At 34.3% G+C, this 22,483-nt stretch overlaps 1 protein-coding gene across 5 annotated transcripts in view; it reads left to right on the top strand.

The window, feature by feature from the left end:
* Nucleotides 1-22,483, top strand: part of CEP128 (centrosomal protein 128) — a 104,578-nt gene that overhangs the window by 32,794 nt on the left and 49,301 nt on the right. For 2 of the 5 annotated variants that reach the window (XM_039705461.1, XM_039705460.1), the window contains exons 14-19: nt 1,290-1,640; nt 4,801-5,451; nt 9,230-9,394; nt 12,262-12,438; nt 13,973-14,032; nt 15,667-15,859. In XM_039705461.1, the coding sequence (XP_039561395.1) occupies nt 1,290-1,640; nt 4,801-5,451; nt 9,230-9,394; nt 12,262-12,438; nt 13,973-14,032; nt 15,667-15,859 (1,597 nt within the window). The other 3 variants (XR_005627108.1, XM_039705464.1, XM_039705462.1) reach the window with 3 other exon arrangements.

Raw genomic sequence — 22,483 nt, 5'->3', positions numbered from 1 at the left:
TTAAGCTTGTTTTGATTAAAATTTTTCTAGTTATAGCTTATGAGCTTGATTTGGTTATCTTTTTAGCACAGCAAACACTATCTTGAAGAGATTGGTACAGTTTACTGCCTCCTAGGAGATGTTGGCCTGGTTTGGAAGGAGAAAAAAAACCCCAAACTGACAAGGAGAAAGCCCTTACCAACAAACCCAACTCTCCCTCCTTTCCCCAGCCTTGTGGAAGTATCTTTGTCTAAATTGTCTTTCTATATCTATCGTTAAAGTTCTTCATTTTTTCACAGATTCCCTTGTCCATTTTGCATTGCAGTCTGTTTATTTCAGGCTGCATTTGCTGGGTTTTTTTTCAGTCATTCTGAAATCTAATCCTCTTTAAAATATTTCAATCCCCTGAGGCTTGATAATATGTTTGACTGGCTATAGATCAGGTCTGTCAAATTTATCTTTCATTAATGAAAAGGCTGAATGGTATGAAAACAGTCTAAATAAGCCCAAAATGCAAAATATTAATGTGAATTTCTGTGTGATGATCTCAGTAAAATACATTTTTGCTAGTGTACCTTCAAAAACTGGTTTCTGAGCATGTCATTTCAGAAGGTGTATGGTCAATATTATTCCTGAGTTTCTTATGAGACTGTTCAGAGAAATATGATTTGAGAAATGCAGCATCTTTTATCTTTAAAAGGTGTGTTTTCAATTCAGTTTTGAAAGGCTTATGTGTGCCTCCTACGTTTTCAAACGTCTTTGTTCTAGAAGCATTTACTGAGCTGCTGTATTCTCTTTGTATTTAGTGCTATCAAGTATAAATTTATTTAGCACATTATTTTCATAAAGGGAACCAGCATAAAACTGGGTAACAACTAGCTCATAAACTATAAATTCCAGTGGTTGTGGTGAATGTTGTTTTGTCCTTTCTGGTTCTCCTTTTCCTCTCATCTGTTTACATTAATCACCTTATGTCTTACTATTGGGTTTATTTCCTATTTGTGTAGTGTGTAATATATGGCCAATGATTGATCTCAAACTTACAGTACAGAAAAATAACAAGAACAACCAGAGGAGGAACAAATGCAGAAAAAATTGATTAGTATGTATTTTATGTCTTGTGTTGGCATTCTCTACCATTCCAGAGGGAGAGATTCTCTGGGCTAAGAGGACTTCCCTTGATAGTCAAGAAGATCTTTATGCTGTTCATATTTAATAAAAATGTGATTTAATGTTGCTGTATGTTGTTTGATAAAGTTTCATACTGCATATCTTTAGAGAATGTTTGTATTTTGCTATGATGATTCCAGGTGTTAACTTCTGACCTGGAAAACAGGGAGAAGCAGCAGGAAAAAATGCTGGACCAGCTAAAGGAGATACAGAACTGCTACAAGGCTTGTGAGAATGGGCGCAGACAAACTGAACTCCAGGCTGCTGAGTTAGCTCAACAGGTTGAAGAGAGTACCAAGGAAGCAGAACGGTATCTCACTGAATTCAAGCACTCAGAGGCACTCAGGCTGGAGATTGAGAAAAAAAGAGAAGATTTGAAGGTGAGAGCCCAGGAAACCATCCGCCAATGGAAGCTGAAGTGTAAGAAGTTGGATCATGAGAATGAAAAGCAAAATCAAACTATCAGTGAACTGATGGACAAGAATAGTCAGGTAAGATTGGTTGATGTTTTTTGGTACCTTTTCCCTTTGTTTTAAAAATGAAGAGAAGGAGTTTGTTTATGCTAAGTGTGACTTAAACTGCTTTCTGCTTTAAGTTCTGGAGCTCTTCTCTATAATTTTCAGAACTTTTTCTTTGAAAAATCAATTTGAAAATTCATTGTGTAACATTTTTGGGTTTTTCCTTTGTCTTTGTTCTGTATGGCAGACCATTTATTCCTCTCTTTTTTCTCCTCTAGAATTTCTCAGGAAAAAACATAGGTTTTTTTGGGTTTTGACTTAGAACTATTCCTTTATTTGTTCAGCTGCTGACACTGTTTTAAAGACAAGCACTCACATCAATGCTAATGTTTATCATCCTCTATTGGAATAATAGTAGAAACCACCATTCTGTTGGCAATGAGTCTGTGGGTCCATATTTTCCAGTGGCTGGATCAAACGTTGCTTGTTTCCATAGTGGCTGATATAGTGCTTAACTCTATGCGGTGAGCTTTTATCTTGGCTTACATGCCCTGCTGGTGCAGTCTATCATATTATATGGCTTTTGTTTTACAGTGCTGTACCCTCTCTTCACGTGTTTTCTTATGGCATCCATCCGGTTTAGGTTACTGAATGTGATGGGCTTGAGATGGCTCCATCCTCTGCTTTGTCTTGCTCAAAGACTGAGGTTTTCAAGGGCTAAATGGGATGCAGTATGGGATGTCTATTAATCCTGTGTTGTTTTTGATCCAATGATCTGTTCTGAGATTGGTACATGAATATGAGCATGGTCAAAACACAGGAGAAGTCACAATGGGGCTATTACTGAGTTGAAATTAATAAACTCTAGAAAAATCTAAACTGTGCTTGCTGGTGTTGCTGTTTCTCTCCTATTGCCTATCATATTCCTTACTTTTTATTATTATTTCCTCTATCCAAGTTCCAACACTTAATTCTATAGTAATCGTGTATTTGTTAGCCCTAGCACTTGTCTGGAAAAGTAAGATTCTCAAACATTTAAGAAGTTGGTCACTCTGGCCTAAGAAAATGGAGGTTGTAAGGAGAGGCAGAAAACCTGAATAATTTCAAAATCATGGATGTCTGTCAAATGGACAAATGAGAGGCAAAAAGTAGAGACAAATTGTGAATAAGAAGCAGTAGCTCCCGAAAAGGTTCTGCAATCACTGTTCTTGTAAAGACATAGGTTGGTCTTTATAGAGGCACTTGATAACACTGCCCATGTTGAAATTTTCTTTGTTATGTAAGATTCCTTGATATGGATTTTACCTCTTTTGATGTGGCAAGTATATTCACATGCTAAATACAGTGGTTAAACTTTGGCTTAAGCTCCATTTAAGAAATGCTGTCAGAATTTGTTCTTACTTTTAAAGTTGTGACCATCCTGCCAACAGATTTGTGGTAATTGTCACTGGTGAAGAAAGTTTCTTTATTTTAAGTTATAGAAGAACAAAGAAGCTGTTTGTCATTGTGAAGGAGAAAAAAGTGCAAATCTAGATACAGCATTTAGTATAAGCTTGAGGTAACTAGATGAAGATAATTTAACTAGCTTTGAAATACAGACAATTAACATCTGAGACAAAAATCTGTAAAAACAATAAAGGAAGAAATGGCAGTTTTGTTGTCTTTGATTTCTGTTAGAAGATTTCAAAGGGTTGATGGAAAAATTTCAAAATAGGGTTGCAGTCATAGCTTGCAATTTTGAGATTTTTGAAATATTGGCAGACAATGGATGTGCTATAGAAGGATTGTTTAGGTTTCATTCTTTTGAAGTTACTGGGATAATTTGGTTGAAGTTTTGCCCATGTAGTTGTCCTTAATATTGTTTGACAGTGGAGTTTCTGACATCTTTTGAAACATATGTTCTTTAAAGTATGTAATGTAGAAAACATACACAAAACATACAACAAATAACTTATGGGTTGTAGTTTGAAATTTTACTGGAGTTTTGTTTTTGTTTGGTTTTTGGTGGTGTTTTGGGTTTTTTAAGCCAAATCCTTTGAGTAGAATTACAAGATAGGTTTAGGAGGGTCTTTTTGTCTGGTGGGTTTTTTTTCTGGAAAAACCCATGATGGTCATCAGTCCGTGTTCTCAGTTTATTGTATTTGCATTTTGCGTTGTGTTGCTTGTTCTTGATGTAATTGCAAATTGTTTTATTATTTTTAACTGTACACTTTTAACCCTAATTGCCTTTTTTTTCCTGGATTGTTTCAAGTAATTTTGCTATATCCATAAGAAATGTGCATTGCTTGTGGAATTGGTGAAAATGCTCAGTAAAATTTAGTATAAAATTGAAGTCAGTATAAAGAATCTGATATATTGGAACAGATTGCCCAAATTTGTTGCATAGTTTCCCTCACTGAAGTTATTCAAGAACCATCTGGATGCCATCCTGTGCCTGTGTTCTAGGATAAGTCTGCTTGAGCAGGGAGGTTGGACCAGATGACCCACTGTGGTCCTTTAAAACTTACATATTCTGTGATTCTGTGTTAATTTTAACATGAAATATATCAATGTTGGAAAAAACACCCAAGCCCTGAAGATCCCAGGAAAACTGTGGAATTTTTGTTGCTTTATTTTACTTGATTGATTTCTGTTTGGGAGATGATGTCATTATTTCTTGGCTTTGATGCATAAGTGAACCAAGATTTCAACTGCTACTAATTCATCTACTGGGCATAATTTCAAAAATAAGTTAAAGTTAGTATACTTTCTGGGTAATATTTTAGAAAATAAACAAAATAAGTCAGCATATGGAATGGACTGTAGGCACGGTGTATATGTCCAGTAGTCATCCCTGTATGCTGCTGCATTACTCTATTACCTCATTTTCTCCATCTTGCTATTTGGAGGAACCAGTAAGGAAACACTTGTCAGTCTGCAAAGAGAGAATATGAGAAGCAGAGAATTAACCAGAACTATCCTTATTTAGAAGGTTATATAATTTAAGTCCAAGTTTGAGATTGCACATGATCTGTGTGTAAATTTAAAGAAACACTGAGTACACTTGAACTGAGTTCGTAGCAAGCAAAATTTTTATATTTTTGCTTACATATGTTAATTGTTCCATAGACATTCCTGATGTCTAAGGATATCCTTCCAACAATTGTCTTTAATTACTTCAGCTCAGAATAGGTTTTTTTTTTTCCTTTTCTAGGCCCTTAAAGAAAAAGATGATCTTAAAAGTCAGCTTCTCTCAGCTATAAACCAGATAGAAAACCTGCGGAAAGAGCTGAATGATGTGCTTACAAAGAGAGCCCAGCAGGAAGAACTTCTCCACTGTAAAGAGGTAAAACTGAATGAAATGGAGTCACACCGGGTATCTCTTGAAGAAGAGATCAAAGAAGTTCAAGGTACTGTAAAAAAATTGGAGAATGAGTTGAAAAATCAAGTCTTTCTACAAAATCAAATGCAAGCTGAGAAGGAACACTTGAAGACAGAACTTGTGAATATTAACTTGTTTCATAAAAAAGACCAAGAACGACTCCTGGAAATGCAAGCAGATGTAAAACATTTAAGCACCGTACGTGTGGAACTAACAAACAGAATTGCAGAAGAGGAGAAAGCCAAAAAGGAATTACTTAAGAGGCTCTCAGACCTCCAGAAACAGCAGGAATCTAGTCATGAAGAGATGATTTCAGCTAGCAGGCAGCTGAAGATGGAAAGAGAAATTCACCAACAGGAGTTGGCAGATCTTAGATCAGAATTACAGAATGTGAACATCAAACATGAACAAAATGTTCAAGAACTCACGAAAATCCTTAAACAAGAAAAAGATGATGCAGAGGCTCAAATTAGAATGCTAAAGGTACTCATTGTGAAGAATTCCATTGTCAGACTTTCCCCCTCCTCCCACACACTCCACACACAGCCCCTGCCCTTGAATGATGAAGGTAATAAAGCATGGGCTTTAAAGCACTTAACACACGTTATTGAAAGCCATTGTAAGAGTTTAAAGTTCAGGGTAAAAGTATTACAGTACCAGTTTTAGGTTAAAATCTTTGTTCAAAAATGGTAAAATACATATGAACAAAATAAAAGGAAATTATGATGCTGTAATGTTTTAATGTGGCAGACAGGTGAATTCCCAAGTGACTGGAAAGGGGGAAGCATTGTACCATAGAGTCACTGCAGGACACCATCTTTTAAAAGAGTAGAAAGGAGGACTGTGGGAGCTCTGACCTGTCAGCCTTCTCTCTTCTCCTGGGGAGATCATGGAACAAAACCTTTTGGAAGCTATGCTAAGCCACATGGAGGACAGGGAGATGATTTGAGACAGTCAGCACAGCTTCACCGAGGGCAAGTCCTGTCTGACCAACACAGTGGCCTTCTCTGATGGAGTGACTACATCAGGGGATAAGAGAAGGGCTGCAGTTGTCATTTATCTGGCCTTCTGTAGTGTTTGACACAGTGCCCCACAACATCCTTCTCTAAATTGAAGAGGGATGGATTTGATGGGTGGGCTGTTAGATAGATAATAAATTGGCTCAATGGTCACATTCAGAGGATTGTGGTCAGTGGCTCAGAGTCCAGATGGAGTCCTGATGTACAGCAGTGATGAGTGGTGTCCCTCAGGGATCTGTGTTGGGAGCAGTGTTTAGTTATGTAATGTATCATTCATGACTCAATAATAATTCTTAAGCAATTGGTAACATAGAAACCTTTAAGTGAAGAAAGCAATAAAAACCCCCTAGGTGGTTGTAAGTAGAAGGATCATTAAAATCAAATGTTTTGACAGCAGTGCTTAACTTTGGAGACCTAATTTTTAGTGTGTATATCATTATTTAAGTGGTCTGTCCAAAAGTGTTTTCTTCTTTGGCAATGACATTGAAATTAAGAGTTTATATTTGATATCAAGTGGAAAGAAGGAAAGTATATTCTGGATGCTAATAAGAAAAAATAAGTTGATTGTGACTTTGTTTTTCTATGAAACAGCAAATCCTATAGTTAGGACCTTTTTATTTTTACTGATTGTTGAACCTAAACAGAGTATTAAAAAAATTCACTTTGATATTTCATTTATAGTCCCATGACTTCCCCAGAATCCTAAACTGGCATATATTTAAGAGCAGAAGGTTTGAGGGAGGTGAATTTTCCAAGATACTAGGGTAGGCAAATTTTTTATAACAATGCAACAATGATAATGCACAAGATTCTCTTGATTAAGAGACTGTAGATGAAACAAAATCGAAAATCATATGCGTCTTTAGGAAGATCTGATGAGAACATGTCATCCTGCAGGTGATTTGGTTACTTTTTGTCTGAACTCATCATTACATTGCATTTGGATTTCAATTTTATGGACATACTTTTCTTCCAAAGTAAGGTAAACTTAACATGCATTTTATCTTCCCCCCCTCTTTTTTAAAGTATTGTATTGTTAGAATAGTGTTTAGGGAAATCCAACAGAAAAAGTTGGGGTTTTTTAACCTTTTTTTTTCAAGCTGCTAAGATTTTGTGTCTAGCAACCAGCTGTCTTTTACTGTTACAGTAATAATTGATCTTATTTATGCCTCAGCTGTGTCCAACCTTTGTAACTGTTTTTGGAAAGGAATATACATATCCTGTCCAAAGATAGTTAAAGATTTAAAAATAAAGGTCAGTTGAGAGAGACTTGAAGGAGTGAAGGGAAATTTAATATCTTTGTAGAATCCAAAGCCTTAAACTTAGAGGATGCATTTATGAGTTACTTCCAGGAAATCAAGGGTAGAGAGTCCTGTGTTTAGAGAACTAACTTCTGCATAGACTGTAAAAAGAAGTGACTTCCGATTTTAGTTGTTCTTTCCTCTCTTGCCTCCTCTGTATGGTACTTTCTGCCTGACTTTTGCCTTGCTTTCTGTAGTGCAGCACTGGATTGAAAAATTATTAAGTAGTTAAGGATTTTTCTTGGTAGTAGGGAAGGTACCATAAAAATATTGTATGATGCAAGAGAACTGGAGAAGAACATAGAGTTTTTTGAGATACCAGTGTTAAGAAGGTTTACTGTTTCATTACTGAGGTTCTGATGCTTAAACTTTTAATTTGGTTTCTGTTAGAACATCCTAGATCATTCCAAACCAATGCCTCTTTGATGTCCTATTTGGTATTTAAAAGGGTTGATACAGTAGGCATAGGAATTCAAGTGGTTTGCTTAGTGATCCCCATTTGGCTTTGTGCTCAGAAACTCTGGATCTGTCGCCTAATTTTAACACATACCCTAATTTGCTTTAAAAACATGCTTGTTTTCTTAGAATGATGACACAAAATTTCTTGCTGCCTGACAGTATGGAAGTATTTGAATTATTAATCTTTAATCTAAACTTATATAGAGATATGTATCTATACATATAAAATTGTGTGTATGTGTATATTTATTTTTACATTATTTTCTATACATTTTCCAATTGTGCCATCCATTTTTTCCTGAAGATTATTAAATGTTGAATTTGGGTTCAATAAATGTCAATTAAATTATAGTCGTATCTACCTTGTCTGTACTGGAAGTTCAGTATTAACTTTCTCTTCTGTGTCTCAAGGATAATATAGGTGAGGGATTTTTTCTTGGATTGTCTCCATCTGCATAGATATTATAACGCAGTTACCTTTAGTAGGAACTGAAAACTTGATTTGTATTCACAGAAAATGTTTTGGGCATTGCAGGCTTGTCTTTGTGGTCTTAAGACTTTGTAGACTGTGGATGCCAAAGTTCTTTCTCAAATTGTCCTTTGGAAGAATTTTTGTAATCCATTTAGTGTCTAAATTAGCGTCTAGATCTAGTGTCTAAATTAGTTCATAAAACTTCTCTCCTTACCCTTCTTCCTCATAGAAGTTGCATTTGTAGTGTAATAGGGAAATAGAATTGTTGCTTTTCCTCAGAAAGAAATATACTTTGCAAGTTTATTTTTGTGTTTAACTGCATCCCACACTTCATCTAATATGAAACTGGTTTTGAGGAATGTGTGTGTTAATTTTCTTCTTTGTTGTGTTTTTTAAAATTTTCTAGATATTGTAGAGCATTTCTCAAATCTTTCATTTTCAGTAAATTATTTTTTTCACTGACAACACATAAACATTATTTTACTCATTGTTTTGGGGCTTTTGAGTTCATTACATGTTTTCTTCATTTTTCTCTGCAAAGTTTCATGAGTAGCATTAATCGTACAAAGTAATAGCACTAAACCCCCACAAATCTAGAGCTGAAAAATACTAAATCTTTGCTGTTGTTTCCTTACAGATATAAATTTAGCATTGGTTCCTGAAATTAAATGAGTTTTAGACTTTCTGATTCCAAATTATTTTAGTAATGGAAAAGCTGCATAAATACTAGGCTTCTCGGGATGATGTAAGCTGATGAGTGTAGCAGAGCTGAAATGAAGAACCTGAGACTTCTATTTTCTGCTTTTAGAACACTGTATGGTTCTGCAACTCTGTGATGTGTTTTTCCATGTTCAGATAAGTAATAGCACTTAGTAGAACTTAATTTAATTTTTTACATTTATCATTTGGCAATAGTGTTCAACTATATAAACTCTAAAGTTTTAGAGTTTGGGTGTGTTTTAAAATAACCCATACAGTGACTTTGTAATCTTTCTTCCCTTTACCATCAGATGGAACTTTTGGAAGAGAAAAACAGAGTCAAGGTTCAGTGTCGACAACTGGAAAAAATAAAAGTTGAGTGTGATAAATTGACAGAAGAATTAACACAGAATGAGGAAGAAAATATAAAACTAAAACGGAAATATGAGTTTGTAAAACAAGAACTGGAGAAAAAGGTAAAATTAACTGATTTTAACCATGATTTGTTTCTCTGCTGATAATAAATACCTAAAATAAATGCTGGATCATAGAAATAGATGGTAAACCTAAAAAACCCCAGCATACATGTATTAAAGAATACACCCAGTTGTGCCACAGTACATGGTTTCTTTATGAATGAAAGATGACAAAAATGCTTTGGCTGGATCATGAACTGAATCCCTCCAAAGACTCGCTAACATTATTTAGGACTAGAAATATAAAATCTTGTTGTTTGCCTGATCTCTAATATAGCTAACTAACAAATGTTTAATCCGCCACTTCTAGTTTTCTTCATATTTTTCTTCAAGATGCAGGGAACTATGAATAATTTAGAGGTAATTTTAAGTAAATATGCAATGTAAGCATAGTAAAAGAAATTTTAACTAATGTTGGGGTGGAGGATTTTTGGTTTTTTGGGATTTTCTTTTATAGTGTAGGGTTAGAAAAATGTTAAATCTGGCATTTCTTTAGCTTGCTAAACTATCAGGAAGTGGTTTAAAAGCTCAACTTAGACTAGTAAAAAGTACTTGAAATGAAAATTCAAAAATGTGGTTTTTCTATGTTGGCATTTTAGTTGTATAATATCTATTATTAAGAAAATGTGTTTATAGGAATGCACATGGGCTTCTGTAGTCTATATTAGCTCCAACCTTACCTAATATTGGGAAGGCACTCTTTTTCCATCAAAATAATCTTTTGTCTCTAAATTGAAAAAGATCAGAGAAGGTTTTAAGCATGTGATCCTGTGGTCTCAACTTTTGAAGGTAAAGGCAGATAGCTTGCATTAATGGTTAACTCAAGAGACTATTTGCTATTTTGGTTTTGTGGATTGTCAAAAGGGATGTTAGGATGGGGGAAATAAAACTACCTCTTGGGAAATCTCATGCTGGCATACAGTTGTGGCAACACAGCAGAAGCTTATTATGTTACAATGTATTTTATTTATTTTCCTTGCTTTTTATACTTTTAATATTCTGTTCTTAATGCAAATACTAATTCAAAGGGGCATAGGTATTATAGCTAGCTTAGATTTATTTCTTTTCATGAAAGGTGAAGGAGCAGAGCATAATGGTTGGTTTCTTTTCTTTCTGTGCACTTCTCAGTCATTAGTGACTTTTTTTCTCCTGTAGTCTCTGGATGTAGAATGATAAGGAATGTTGGCACGTTCAGAAAATCAAGCAGATAAGAAATAAAAAAATAAATAATGTGTTCTGTTTTAGTCATGACGTTTAGGAATGAACTTTGACATGATGGAATGCATTCAGTGAATAATGAGGTAACAATACGGATACTGGAAATATATACAATGCAATCTTATTGCTTTCGGAATACTAGTCTAGGTCAAAACTGTTATTTCATCTCCCATCTTTCAACTCCCATCTTTATAGTTCAGAAATACTGGAACCTGTCCATCTTAAAAAATCTTCTGATTTCTTCAGTTTGAAATAACTACTGTCCCAAGTATTTTTGTATTAATTAAGTGAAAAAATCAGACTGCTTATCAAGTGTTGGTATTTCACATTTGTAGGCCACCAGCATTAAAAACGCCTGTTTTGCTAGTAGAAATAAACACCTATACATATATATGTATACAACCTCCTCTAAGGAGGTAGCAAGGTGGATGTTGGTCTTGTCTCCCACTTAGCAAGTGATACGACAAGAGCAAATAGTCTTAAGCTGTGTTAGGGGAGATTTAGATTGGATATTAGGAAAAATTTATTCAGACATTGGAACAGGGATTGCTTAGAGAAGTGGTTGAGACACCAGCCATGGAGGTGTTCAAAAGACATGTACATGTGATGTTCAGGGATATGGTTTAGTGGTGGACTTGGCAATATGGGGTTTTTAGTTGGACTCTATGATAACTGAGTTCTTTTCCAACATAAATCATTCTGTGATTCCATATATATCCCATTCATGGAACTTGGGTGTTAGCATTACCTAACTCTGCATTGGTGTCTCATAAGAGCAGTGTATGAAGATTTCCAACAAGTAGACTTCAGACAGTTGTACCTTGTCATTGTAGAGGTCCACAATTAATAAATTTTTGAAATCATTGCTCTTTTCACCATTCTTTTTGCAACTCACATACATTGGAATTTGCCTGTTAAAGTGTTTGCCCTTTGTTGCATTATGTCCTCCTGATCTCAGCAGCAGACAGGTGTGTTTCAATTTCTCTTATTCTCACAAGATAGTTTTTTCTGTATTATTTATGATGCATAATTCAATACTTTGTGTAATCTAGCAGCATTTTTTTTTGGTTTTATGGCAGCTCTATCATAGATATAAAAGAAGAGAATCTGCATTTTAAAAACATGTAAGAAATTTAATCAACTTTTTGACATTAGCTGATAACCTAAAATACTTTCCTCTGTGCCACTCACTCTCCTATGAGATATCCTTTGAGTAGTTTTCCTTGAGGGTACACTGACTGCCAATAAAAGTTTTCTTCTGGGATCTCTTTTCTGACTATAGAAATTAGATGCCTAGAACAGATTCAGGGCAAAAGATAATAATGGGAGTATTTACTCAGGGCTCTTTTTCTACTCATGAGGAAATTTGTAATAGAACATCTATTTTTGACTTTGAAAAGAGGCTTTATGATTGTTGAATTTGGATTTGGTAGCAGTTTCTTCATAACTGATTTACAGGATAATAAGGAGAACCAAGGGAGGAACTTAGAAGTGCTATTAGAAGTTATTGTTTTTCCATGGCAAGGAGTTGAACTTAACACGACTGAGTATGGTCTGATTATGAGATTGAATGATACATGGCTGATGACATATGTTATATTATTAATGCAATTACGTATCTTTGGTTTGTTTTACCTTTTTCACTCCAGGAAAAACAGATCAGCAATGAAGAAGATCATTTGAGAAAGATGAGTGAGGCCAGACTGCAGTTTAAAGATCAACTGTGTCAATTAGAAATGGAACAGCAATCCATTCTCTCCATGATAGGAAGTGAAATTGATGCTGCTTGTGAAATCTTTTCTCGGGACTCCATGGAGAAATTAAAAGTAATTCTAAGTTTTAAGTATGCTGCAGGTTTTGTTCTTTTCTCCATGAAAGTTTGTAGTGGAACTTGTATGCATGGTTTTTGCTGTTGCATAGATAATCATTCTAATATAATTATGGATATTTAGCTGGTATAAAAGGACATTGCTGTGTATAAGAATGGGATACTGTGAAGGACTGCCATGCATTAATTGGTACTGCTTTCTTTTTTTTTTTTCTTTTTTTGAGAAATGGTTCTCTTGCTTGTGTGAAAGGACCTTTTATTATCCAAAATTTTGAGGTAGGTTTTCTTAGGCCATGTTCCTAGAATTGGAAAGTACTTAAAAAGGACCTAAAATGCTTTTAAAATTGGGAGAAAATGAAAGAAATTTTTTTGTTAAAAAATCACTTGGATGCTTTGGTTCTTATGTAGAGAACTGAATACTGAAAATGAAAAGAGTTTATAACCTCCTCTTTTGAGGAGCAGGTCCTTGTATCCAGAAAACTCAGACTCAAATTTTCAGGAAACTGGTAGCTTGCTGTAACTTTTTTTTTGCAATTTTAATACTTCTCTTGCAACCTCTGTCTCCCTGTAGCTTTTCTTCTGAGCATGCTCATTTGCTCGCCTCTTCCTCCCTTGATATGATTCTACATGACTGATTCTCTTAAATCAACATTGTACATTTCTGAGAATATAGAGAACAGACTGTCTGACTCAGCTTGTCGCCACACTTACAAGTGCTTGACCTAGTGGCTTTTTAGCCTTAGCTGCAACCTGGAGTATGCTCAGATTACATCTTTTTTTTTGTGTTGCTGTTTAAACAGAAAATACTTTATAGCTCTTCGTCATTTGACTGGGCTGGGCTACTTTTGAAATAAATTTTTTTTCACCATTGACACCATTTCTCCACTTACATGTGGAGTTGGGGTGTTGGAGCACAAAACTAGATGAGAATTTGAAGAGAATGTATTTGACAAACAAGCTTCCTCCTCTGTATCCTTACAGATAGGTCTTTTTGTTTTATTGAGTTCTATAATCTGCTGTAGTTGCCAGATTTTTGATCATTGAGCCATGCCTTCTTGGACTTGTTCCTCACCTTGTGAAGGTTTTTTGGTTTCTGGATAAGGTTTTGCAGATCCCTGTTTATACAATTCTCTTTGGTTTTTTATCACGGGCCAACTTAAACCAGTTATGAATGTGAATTTTTGACTAGACAGTTAATGTGAAAAAGAAAGTTAGCTTTGTGGTCCTGGTATGAATTTTTTTTATAAGGTAAGAATCTTCCTTTATAATATTGTTCCTCTGCCCAGTACTTCAGGTATTGCTAAGGTTTCTAAAACCTTTCTTTACTTCAAGAACTTGCTGCTGCAACTTGGGTAAGCAGGAGGAATTTGATGGATAAATAATTGTATTGAGAGAAGTCAAGCACTAGGCTTAATCTTCCTTGATAAGAAATGCGTTTCTTTGATGAATTTCCAGTAAGCAGAAAAGACTTTCTTCCTTCTACGCCTAATTCCCATTTTATGTCTCTTTCTTTGTCACCTGCTTTTTCATAGGCAATATCCCTTACACCAACAGTACTGAACGATCCTCATCGCTGGTTAGCAGAAACAAAGGTAATGGTGAAACCTCCTGAAATTTTACTGAGTAAGCTAATATTCAGCATTTGATGGTGTAGTGGGAGGTGTCCCTACACAGGTAGGGGCTTGGAACTAGATGATCTTTAAGGTCCTTTTCAGCCCTAACCCTATATTACGGTTAATCAGGGGGTGAGTCTGTGAAAGGATGTATCTGATTTAGTTAAAAGCCTATTTAAAGCGGCACTTCAAGGGTAAAAGGAAAAATATAAAAGCATACCTTTGGCAATTATACTGATATTTCCAGACTGTTCTCCAAATGTTTCTATCAACAAGAAATAGCTATCTTTATGGCAAAATAAGTAGCAATGTTGTTTTCACAAAAAAAAAGCCATTGAAGTAAGAGCAGTGATAGCTTTTAGATCTGGTTCACATTTTTTCAGACAAGTAAAGCAGAGGATGTAGTCAGCAGGTTAAGTTTCTCTTATAGCATTATCACAAGGCTAGAAATGATTTTAAATAAGGCTGATATTTGTCAATCTAAAATATATTAGATTGGATTATTGGAAAATGAACGATTTTTCTTTTCCCCGTTGAAGCTTTCAAATCCTATCTTGTGGGGGCACACATGCTTGAGAACATCTTCAAGGTGATGACTGTAACTCATAAATCTTGCCTTTCATTTTGCAGCTTTCCTCCAGCTCCCTCAGCTCACACACTTAGCATGCTTCTTACCCAGTATCTTTTAAAAGAAGTAAATTTCTCATAATCAAAATAGATTGCAAACTGTGGAAAGCAACTGGTGTTTTTTTCATATAGAAAGGTCAAAGCCACAGGAGAACTGACTTAAGGAAAAGTAATTGCAAATGTTTGCATATAAGAGAAGGTTATTCATGGTGTGTGGTCTATGTAAGACTTGTAGACCAAGAAAGACTTACACTATACATAACAGAGGTAGGATTGGAATCAAAGAAGAAATGTTATGGAGGAAGTGTTTTCTTCATTTGAAAAAGTGACACTGACATATTATTAAAAAGAACTTTCAAAGAGCACCTAATAATACTTTGCAAATCTAAGTTTGTTTAGCTGCTAGAGGGAAGTTTGGAGTGAATGACTGCTTAAAATGCCACTTTTATTTTCTTTTGTTTTAAATAGGCTGTGTGAAAGTTTCCATATCATATTCCATTTGATCACTTCTAGATTTACTAAATTGATCACAACCAAAAGATCTCAATGAGATCTTTTTGTCCTCTGAGTGAAGATCTTTTTCTCCTCTCTTTTTCAGAAAGGGGAAATATTTTAAATTCTGCCAACATAAAATAGAAAAAGGTACTCTGAAAGGAAAGCCTGTCTCTTGGTGTCTGTGTGCACTAATTCAATGTGAATTTCCATATCTACCCTAGCAAATTCATGCCTCTGATTTAAAAGAAATAAAATAATATTAAATGAAATAACTTTTCACATATAATTATCAACCAAGATATGTCTTTTTGATCTCTTGAAAATCACCTTATATTCTCTTAATATATCTGAATGCCCTCTATTATTATTTTTCAGATAGTTACAAATGAGTAATCTGTGACTCCAAAGATAATTTGGTCAGTGAATATTTATGTTCTCTTATTTTTATTAGAATTCTTTACTTTTTATTGTACCTTTTGTTTTAAATGTAGACTAAGCTTCAGTGGCTGTGTGAGGAGGTAAAGGAAAGAGAAAGTAAGGAAAAAAAGCTGCGATGCTACTTGCTGCAAAGCCGAGAACAGCTCAAGCACTTGACACAGATAAAGGAGACTGAACATCAGTCTCTCTTTAAACAGATAAAAACCCAAGAAAAGCTTTTGGAAGAAGTTCACAGAGAAAAAAGAGGTATGTTATGGGTTCCAGTTTTGTTAATAAAAGGGAGAAGGAATGTAAAATTATATTAATTATAATTTATATGGCACGTACATTTTATCAACTAGTTACTGCCATGGGCTATTGCTAACCAAGAATAATGTTTCGTTTGTGGTTTTTTGTTTTCCCTTGCTGACAAAAAAGGCAAATGCAATCAGCCACGTTTCAGACCAGTTCAGTGGCTGAGTAACACACGAGTTTACATCATGCACAGTGGATATAGAAGCTATTTCCCAGCTGTACCATCTGGGACATTGCACAACCTGGGCAAAAAGGGGATTATACAAGAGTCTGAGGCCGTCTGAGTTAGATTTCTATTGCACAGCTCACTGTGTCATGGTACAATCTTTCATTGTTTTCTGTTCCCTCCGTTTTGCAAGAAGGGTGTCACCTTTTAGATTGTCTTCAGAAATCTTGTTCCGGCCTTTATTCAGGACTCCATACTGATGTAACTGGGCAGAATAAGTATTCTCTTTCTTTATTTTGTTCATTGTCACTTTGTCCTCATTGACGTAGATTCAGATAAGAGTAAACTTTTAGTAAGTGTAGTTAAAGCTTCTAGTAGTTAACTTATTGAAAATGTTTTGTGAATTGCAGCAAAAAACAAAATTGCTTGGTTTTGGCAAGGACAAAGTTAATTCTCTTCCTGGTAGCTGAAATGTGCTGTGTTTTGGATTTAATATGGATACTAATGTTGATAACACACTGATGATTTAGTTGTTGTATCCTTAGTCAAGGACTTTTCAATTTTCCCTGCTCTAATAGTGAGACGGTGTGCAAATCGATGCAAGGAAGCATGGCCAGGCCAGGGGAATTGGCAAAGGGATATTCCATACATTAGAACATGATTCCCAGTGCACAAACACAGGAGAGTTGTCTGGGAGGAGCCAATCACAGCTAGAGAAGGGGCTTGGTGGTAAGCAGTGATACTGTACATCACTTGGGCTATTTTTGGTTATACTTCTGTTTCTTTTGGCATGTGCATGTCATGACAGCGCATGTGACAGTGTATGCAAGATTACAGTCTCCCCATGAATTTAATTGGTTTGTTTTACAATCATGTCAACTTAGATTTTTCTTTTTAATTTTGAAATTATTACTTTCATTATACCAAATCAGTTATTTTCTAAAAGTTGTAGAAGGTAGAGAAATTTTTTATTAAAAAGGGTGCAAGACAAAGTCTGACTGTTTTTATATCTTGAACAAATACTCTTACATACTGAGTGAAAAGCCCAGCCTTGATTATGATGCGAGTAATACAAGAATGTACACGTAAATAGTTTAATGAATAAATGACTTGAACATGAAAATTGGAAAAGCTACTTTCCCAGAGGGAAAAAAGAAAACACAGATAAAAGCATAAAAAAGGTGTTAAGCCAAAAGGAGAAAGCAATCCATCAAAATGACAAAAAATTTAAATTAAGGACAGAGAATGCTGGTTGGCTTTTCTTAAACATAAAAAATGGAAGGATTTACATAGTCCTCAGGCACCCAGTAATGAAATTATGGGCAAATCCCAGATATAGGAATAAAGCAAATGAAGGCAGAATGTATTTAATTGATAAAAAAACCCTTCACTTTTTTTTTTTAACATCAAAGTATCCTTAAAGATACTGCTAAATAAAATAGATATTTAGTCAAATTTGATCAAATGGATGAAAATATTTCCTGCTGGAATGATGCAGATTTTAGATGAAGTATTTTATGAGATTCTGTGAATAACTATGAGTATCCATGGATGTGGTTGACTGTCCCCACTGACACAAACCACTTGTCTGAGTACCTGATATAGTCTGAAAATACTACATTGATTTAAGTTCACATAAATCAAAACTTATGCAAATGAAACAGAGAAATTGTATTCTCAAGAAATGGATTTGTTAATTTCCTTTCTGTGGATCTGATAATGTAATTTACTCATGGGGTTTTTTTGGGGAGAAAGAATAGAAATAGAGATATATGGTGGACATATCAAAAGTAGGTGGCATAAATATTTAAAGTGCTTTGTTGATGACTGTGATTAAAGACGTTTTATTAGCTTAAACAGGTCTACTAAAACTTTTTAACTATGTATTTTTTTGTCTTTTCCCTTCGCCAAGGCATTTGTAAATACCTGGGATATTGTAGGCTTTTGAAACCTCCTTATGATTTCTGTAGAAGCGTTAACATTATCACAGTGGTACCTGTGGTGGTACAAACTGGCTGTCCACATGGTATAATCCTGACAAACACAAGTAAGCTAACATAGAGATTCATCCATGGGAGAATAGAGAATGAAGCAAAATACCGTTGCGAAGCGCAGAGTTTCAGGATTGTTTACAGAGCAACAGAAGTTTCACAGTTATCTGGTGGTGCTTCAAGATCAGCTACATTTGTCTTCCATTGTTGATGAGAGTTTAGAAATTCAGAAGTTTAACAATATTTATGAATATAGAAGAACTGAAGAGGATGTGACTTCTGATTTCAGGTTTGCAGATTGGATGCAGTTCACTACTGAACAAGGTATTTATGTAGCATGCTACACAATGGGATATTTCAGTAATAACTTGGATTCTGTGTTTCATCTTAGAGTGATTTTGGTCTTAGAATCAAATTTATTGCACTAGATATTCATTATGTTAACAAAATAGACAACGGTCTGAGGAAATAAAATGCATAAGTTCCAGTTTCTTAACTATGAATTTAATTTGCATTCCAGAATCACTGAGCATGCCATGGTGTTCTTAAGATCAATTTAAAAATTAGTTTAGGTAACAAGAATTTTATTTTTATTATTTTTTAATGCCATTGTCAGCAATTGTACCTGGCACGAAATTTCTTTCATTTATTTTATTTCCATATGATCTAGCCTGACTGTGTATTTTGAAAAACTCATCATTCAAATCAGTGAAAGTCTATATTTGATCCTGGGTGGACCCAATGGTTTTATAAACTAAGATTTACTTTAATTACCTTTCCAAGAAAATCTTGGAATGTACTGACATGTATATAAGCTAGGCATAATATGTTATATAGTGGTGAACATGAAGTCTGCACAGTTCTTTTGTTTGAGGATAATATACTGCTACTTCAGAGAAGACACGGAGAGTCAACAAATAAATGTTTAGCAAAATGAGACCCAACATATTTGCCAACACCATATCTGTTCTTTTTTTTTAATGAAACGATGTTAGTATGGCTGTAGTGATGTAAGAAGAGGAGGTGCATTGCTTCTGTTTACAAGACTGGTTTAATTTATCTCAAAATATTCTGCAAATATTGCTTTACACAAAGTCCCAGGTGATGAGTTCTGTATCAATTCTCAGTGTCTACTGAAATAATGCTCTACAATCACATTTGAATTATTACATATTTAGAATCTCTTACATAGGCATATACTGCTATATATACTTATACTGCTAAGTAAAGCTTAGGAAGGTAACAGTTGTAGTCCTGAGATACGATAGACTAATGCTAGATGCTTTTGTCAGAGGCACAAAACTCTTCTGGGCAAATGTGTGGTGTTTTTCTTTATGTATTAAGTTTATCACTCATGCCTTTATCATTGTGCATTGTCTTGTATTTGAGGATACAAAAGTCAAATTTTGAAAGACATTTTAGCTGGTTTTAGTGGCAGTGTCAGCTCTGTCAATCACACAAGTTTCCTCTAGTTTCATCACTTTAAACAAGTAAAATTTACAAAGATTTTGGGATGCGATTCCTGAAGCAAGACATCAGTTTATTTTAATTTCTATTTTTTCTGTTAGGTTCAGTCAGGATTATCTGTTATTCAACTGCTGTGGATAACATAAACTCAAAAGAGCCTGGTATATTAAATTAGATTAAAAATGTAGGTAAAATTTTGCTTTGGCGAAAGTTAGTCTTTCAAATTATATTTCTGTTTTTTCTATTTTAAAGTCAGGAAGTCCAATTTTTGTTTGAGTCAGGAACACTAAAGCAGAAAGAGTAGAGATGTAAAATAAGAAACATAGAATACATTGAATGTAAGTATACTGACACTGAGCAATCTCTGCTATTAAACTGAGGAAAAGGATGAGATTGGAAGCCAGTGAAAATCAAAACTGTAAAATCTTTCTATTGTGACCTATTATGTTTCATTACATAGTAAAGTACATATGCTGTTTTGAAGACAACTTTAAGCCTTATTCTGCCCTTTCAGCTTTGATTCTTTCTTTTTCATTACTTTTTTTTTTCTCATATATTGCATGATATTGCCCTTGTATGAACAAGAGTCCTTTCTGTGGCAGCAAGCATCATCACAAGGTATTTTCAGGTCATCTTTTATTGAACAGTGAATGGGAGCATCAACTAGAGAGAACACTCTTTTAAGCATACATACAGGAAGGAATCTGAAGGATTTCAGAGAAGCTTTTCATAGTACTTGGTTTTCATAATGAGCTTCAAAATGCATAAAGTTGAAATATCATTGCTATTAAAATAATTTATTTCTTCTTAATAGTGTTCTTGCCCTTTAAATAATGCTTGGTTTTTTTAATGTGATGGGGGAAGGAGGAGGGAGGACTTCTAAGTTATTTTAAACTTTGCCAAAATGAACCTGCGTTCAGAGTCTTAGAAGAATGGAAATAAACCCAAATCATTCAGAAATCTTGCCCTGTGGATTTTTTTAAATCAGAAAACTGGAAATATCTGACTGGACATGCATTGCTGTAATTATTTAGTAGTTTTCTGGAACCATTTTCATTTGACATTAGCTTTTTATGCACTCATAAAAATATGGCTGCCATTGTAAAAAAGAGAAGGTAAGAGATGGGATCAAACTGTAGCTAAGATGTTTTTAAGACTTCCTTTGATTTCTTTTTTCTTTCTGAATCACATACTTTAGATGATTATCTGAAACTTATGTACAGTTTTTTGGTGTGGAAAGCATGGTGAGTCCTTTAAATTAGTGAGTTTGTACTGCTCATTAACAGTAGGAGACTATATTTATTAGATTTATTTCTTGGTTTACCTGCACATACGAGAAACTAAACCAAAATTAACAAAAGTAACCTGGGTGATGGGGATTCAGTGTATATTAAATAATTAAAATGTGCTATTTAATTTTTGCTTTCTTTTGTGAATTATGACTTTGTTCTTTAAACCAAGCTAAAATAGCTGGTGTTCTATGAACTAGTGGGTTTTTTGTTTTTTTTTTATGATGAAATGATGGTATTGGACTCTTTATAAGCACAATTGCAGCTTAACAGTGATTTAACAGTGTATAATAAAGAGAATCTTGTCATCAACTTAAAACTTTATCAGAACTCCTTGAATTAATATGAAAGGTGCTGTCATGCTTTCAGGTTATGTACTATGTTTCTGTACCAAACTGATATCACCATTTTATAGCTATTAAATTTAAAAAACCCAACCAAAAAAACCCTATCCCAAGCAACACAGACACTTCCACACTTGTCTTGAATTCAGTATTTTTCTGAGAAGTATGTAACAGAAGCATGCTATCTGTAATTAATTCTTCTTTAGGTAACAATGACATCCTGAAGAAACTCTTCACTATCTCAGAAGATGTCAGTTTATTTAAACAATATGCTGTCTTATAGGAAATAAAACTGAACCAAGGGCTCTATGTTCCTCTCCTGTTGTGCTTATTCCCTTGGTCAAAACCATCTTAGTCTAAAGTACAGATGAATTGTGTTGGAAATTTGAACAGAAATAAAAAAAATGCTATCTAAAATTTAGCATAGTAAAGTTTTTGAAATTAAAGATATATTCAAAATCTTGCATCTTGCTATGTCATAGATTCAATGTCTTTCAAAATTAGTGCTTGTTGTAATGGTTTTACCTAGAATTTTTCAGGCTGTAATAGAATATGATTTTCAGTGTAGTTCATTGCTATGTTAAAAGATTTTATATCCTTTCACCTGACATGGTATCTAAAATCCTTTTTTTCCTAAAGTCAGTCCTAATGATATGGTGTATTTGGAAAATTGAAGTTTAAGTGCTATATCAGTACCAAAGAATTCCTCACTTGGAGAAGAATTGGTCATCAGTAAAACCAATTCTTCATGTTGACTGTATACAACAAAATAATTTTAATTACAGAATATGCATTTTATGTGAATTCATGAAAATGAAAGGAAGTCTAGCTGGTTTTGGATTTTTCTATATAAAGCTTAAATTAAATAAGTGATATTTAATCTGTTTGCTCATTTTTTCCTTCTAGTGTGTTAAATATGACAAATTCCTAGGTTGAATATTTACTCTGATCAACATGTTCAAGGTAATAACTGTCTATATCTAACATCTTTTTTTTCCTTCTTGTTTTTTTTTTTTTTAAGAAAATGGGATCCATTATTCGTACTTCTAAATGCTTTACATATTTTGTAGTTAAAGGGGAAAATCCTTAAAAATGTTTTAGAGACAAGCAAATTAACTATACAGTTCATACAGTATGAGTGATTAGAACAATAAGCTAGTAATTGTTTTTACTAAATAACAGGTTCCTCTATGTAATTTGTAAAAACTACAGACACATAATAGTGGGCACATATATATGAATGTTCTTTAGAGTGGACAGAGAATCTTACAGTATTTTTCTTGTCTACATCTATTATGTCTCTAGGATAAAGTCATAAC

This window comes from Passer montanus, unplaced genomic scaffold, assembly GCF_014805655.1.
Source record: "Passer montanus isolate IOZ18808 unplaced genomic scaffold, ASM1480565v1 scaffold18, whole genome shotgun sequence".
NCBI lineage: Eukaryota > Metazoa > Chordata > Aves > Passeriformes > Passeridae > Passer > Passer montanus.
This window is presented reverse-complemented; position numbering and strand designations above follow the sequence as displayed.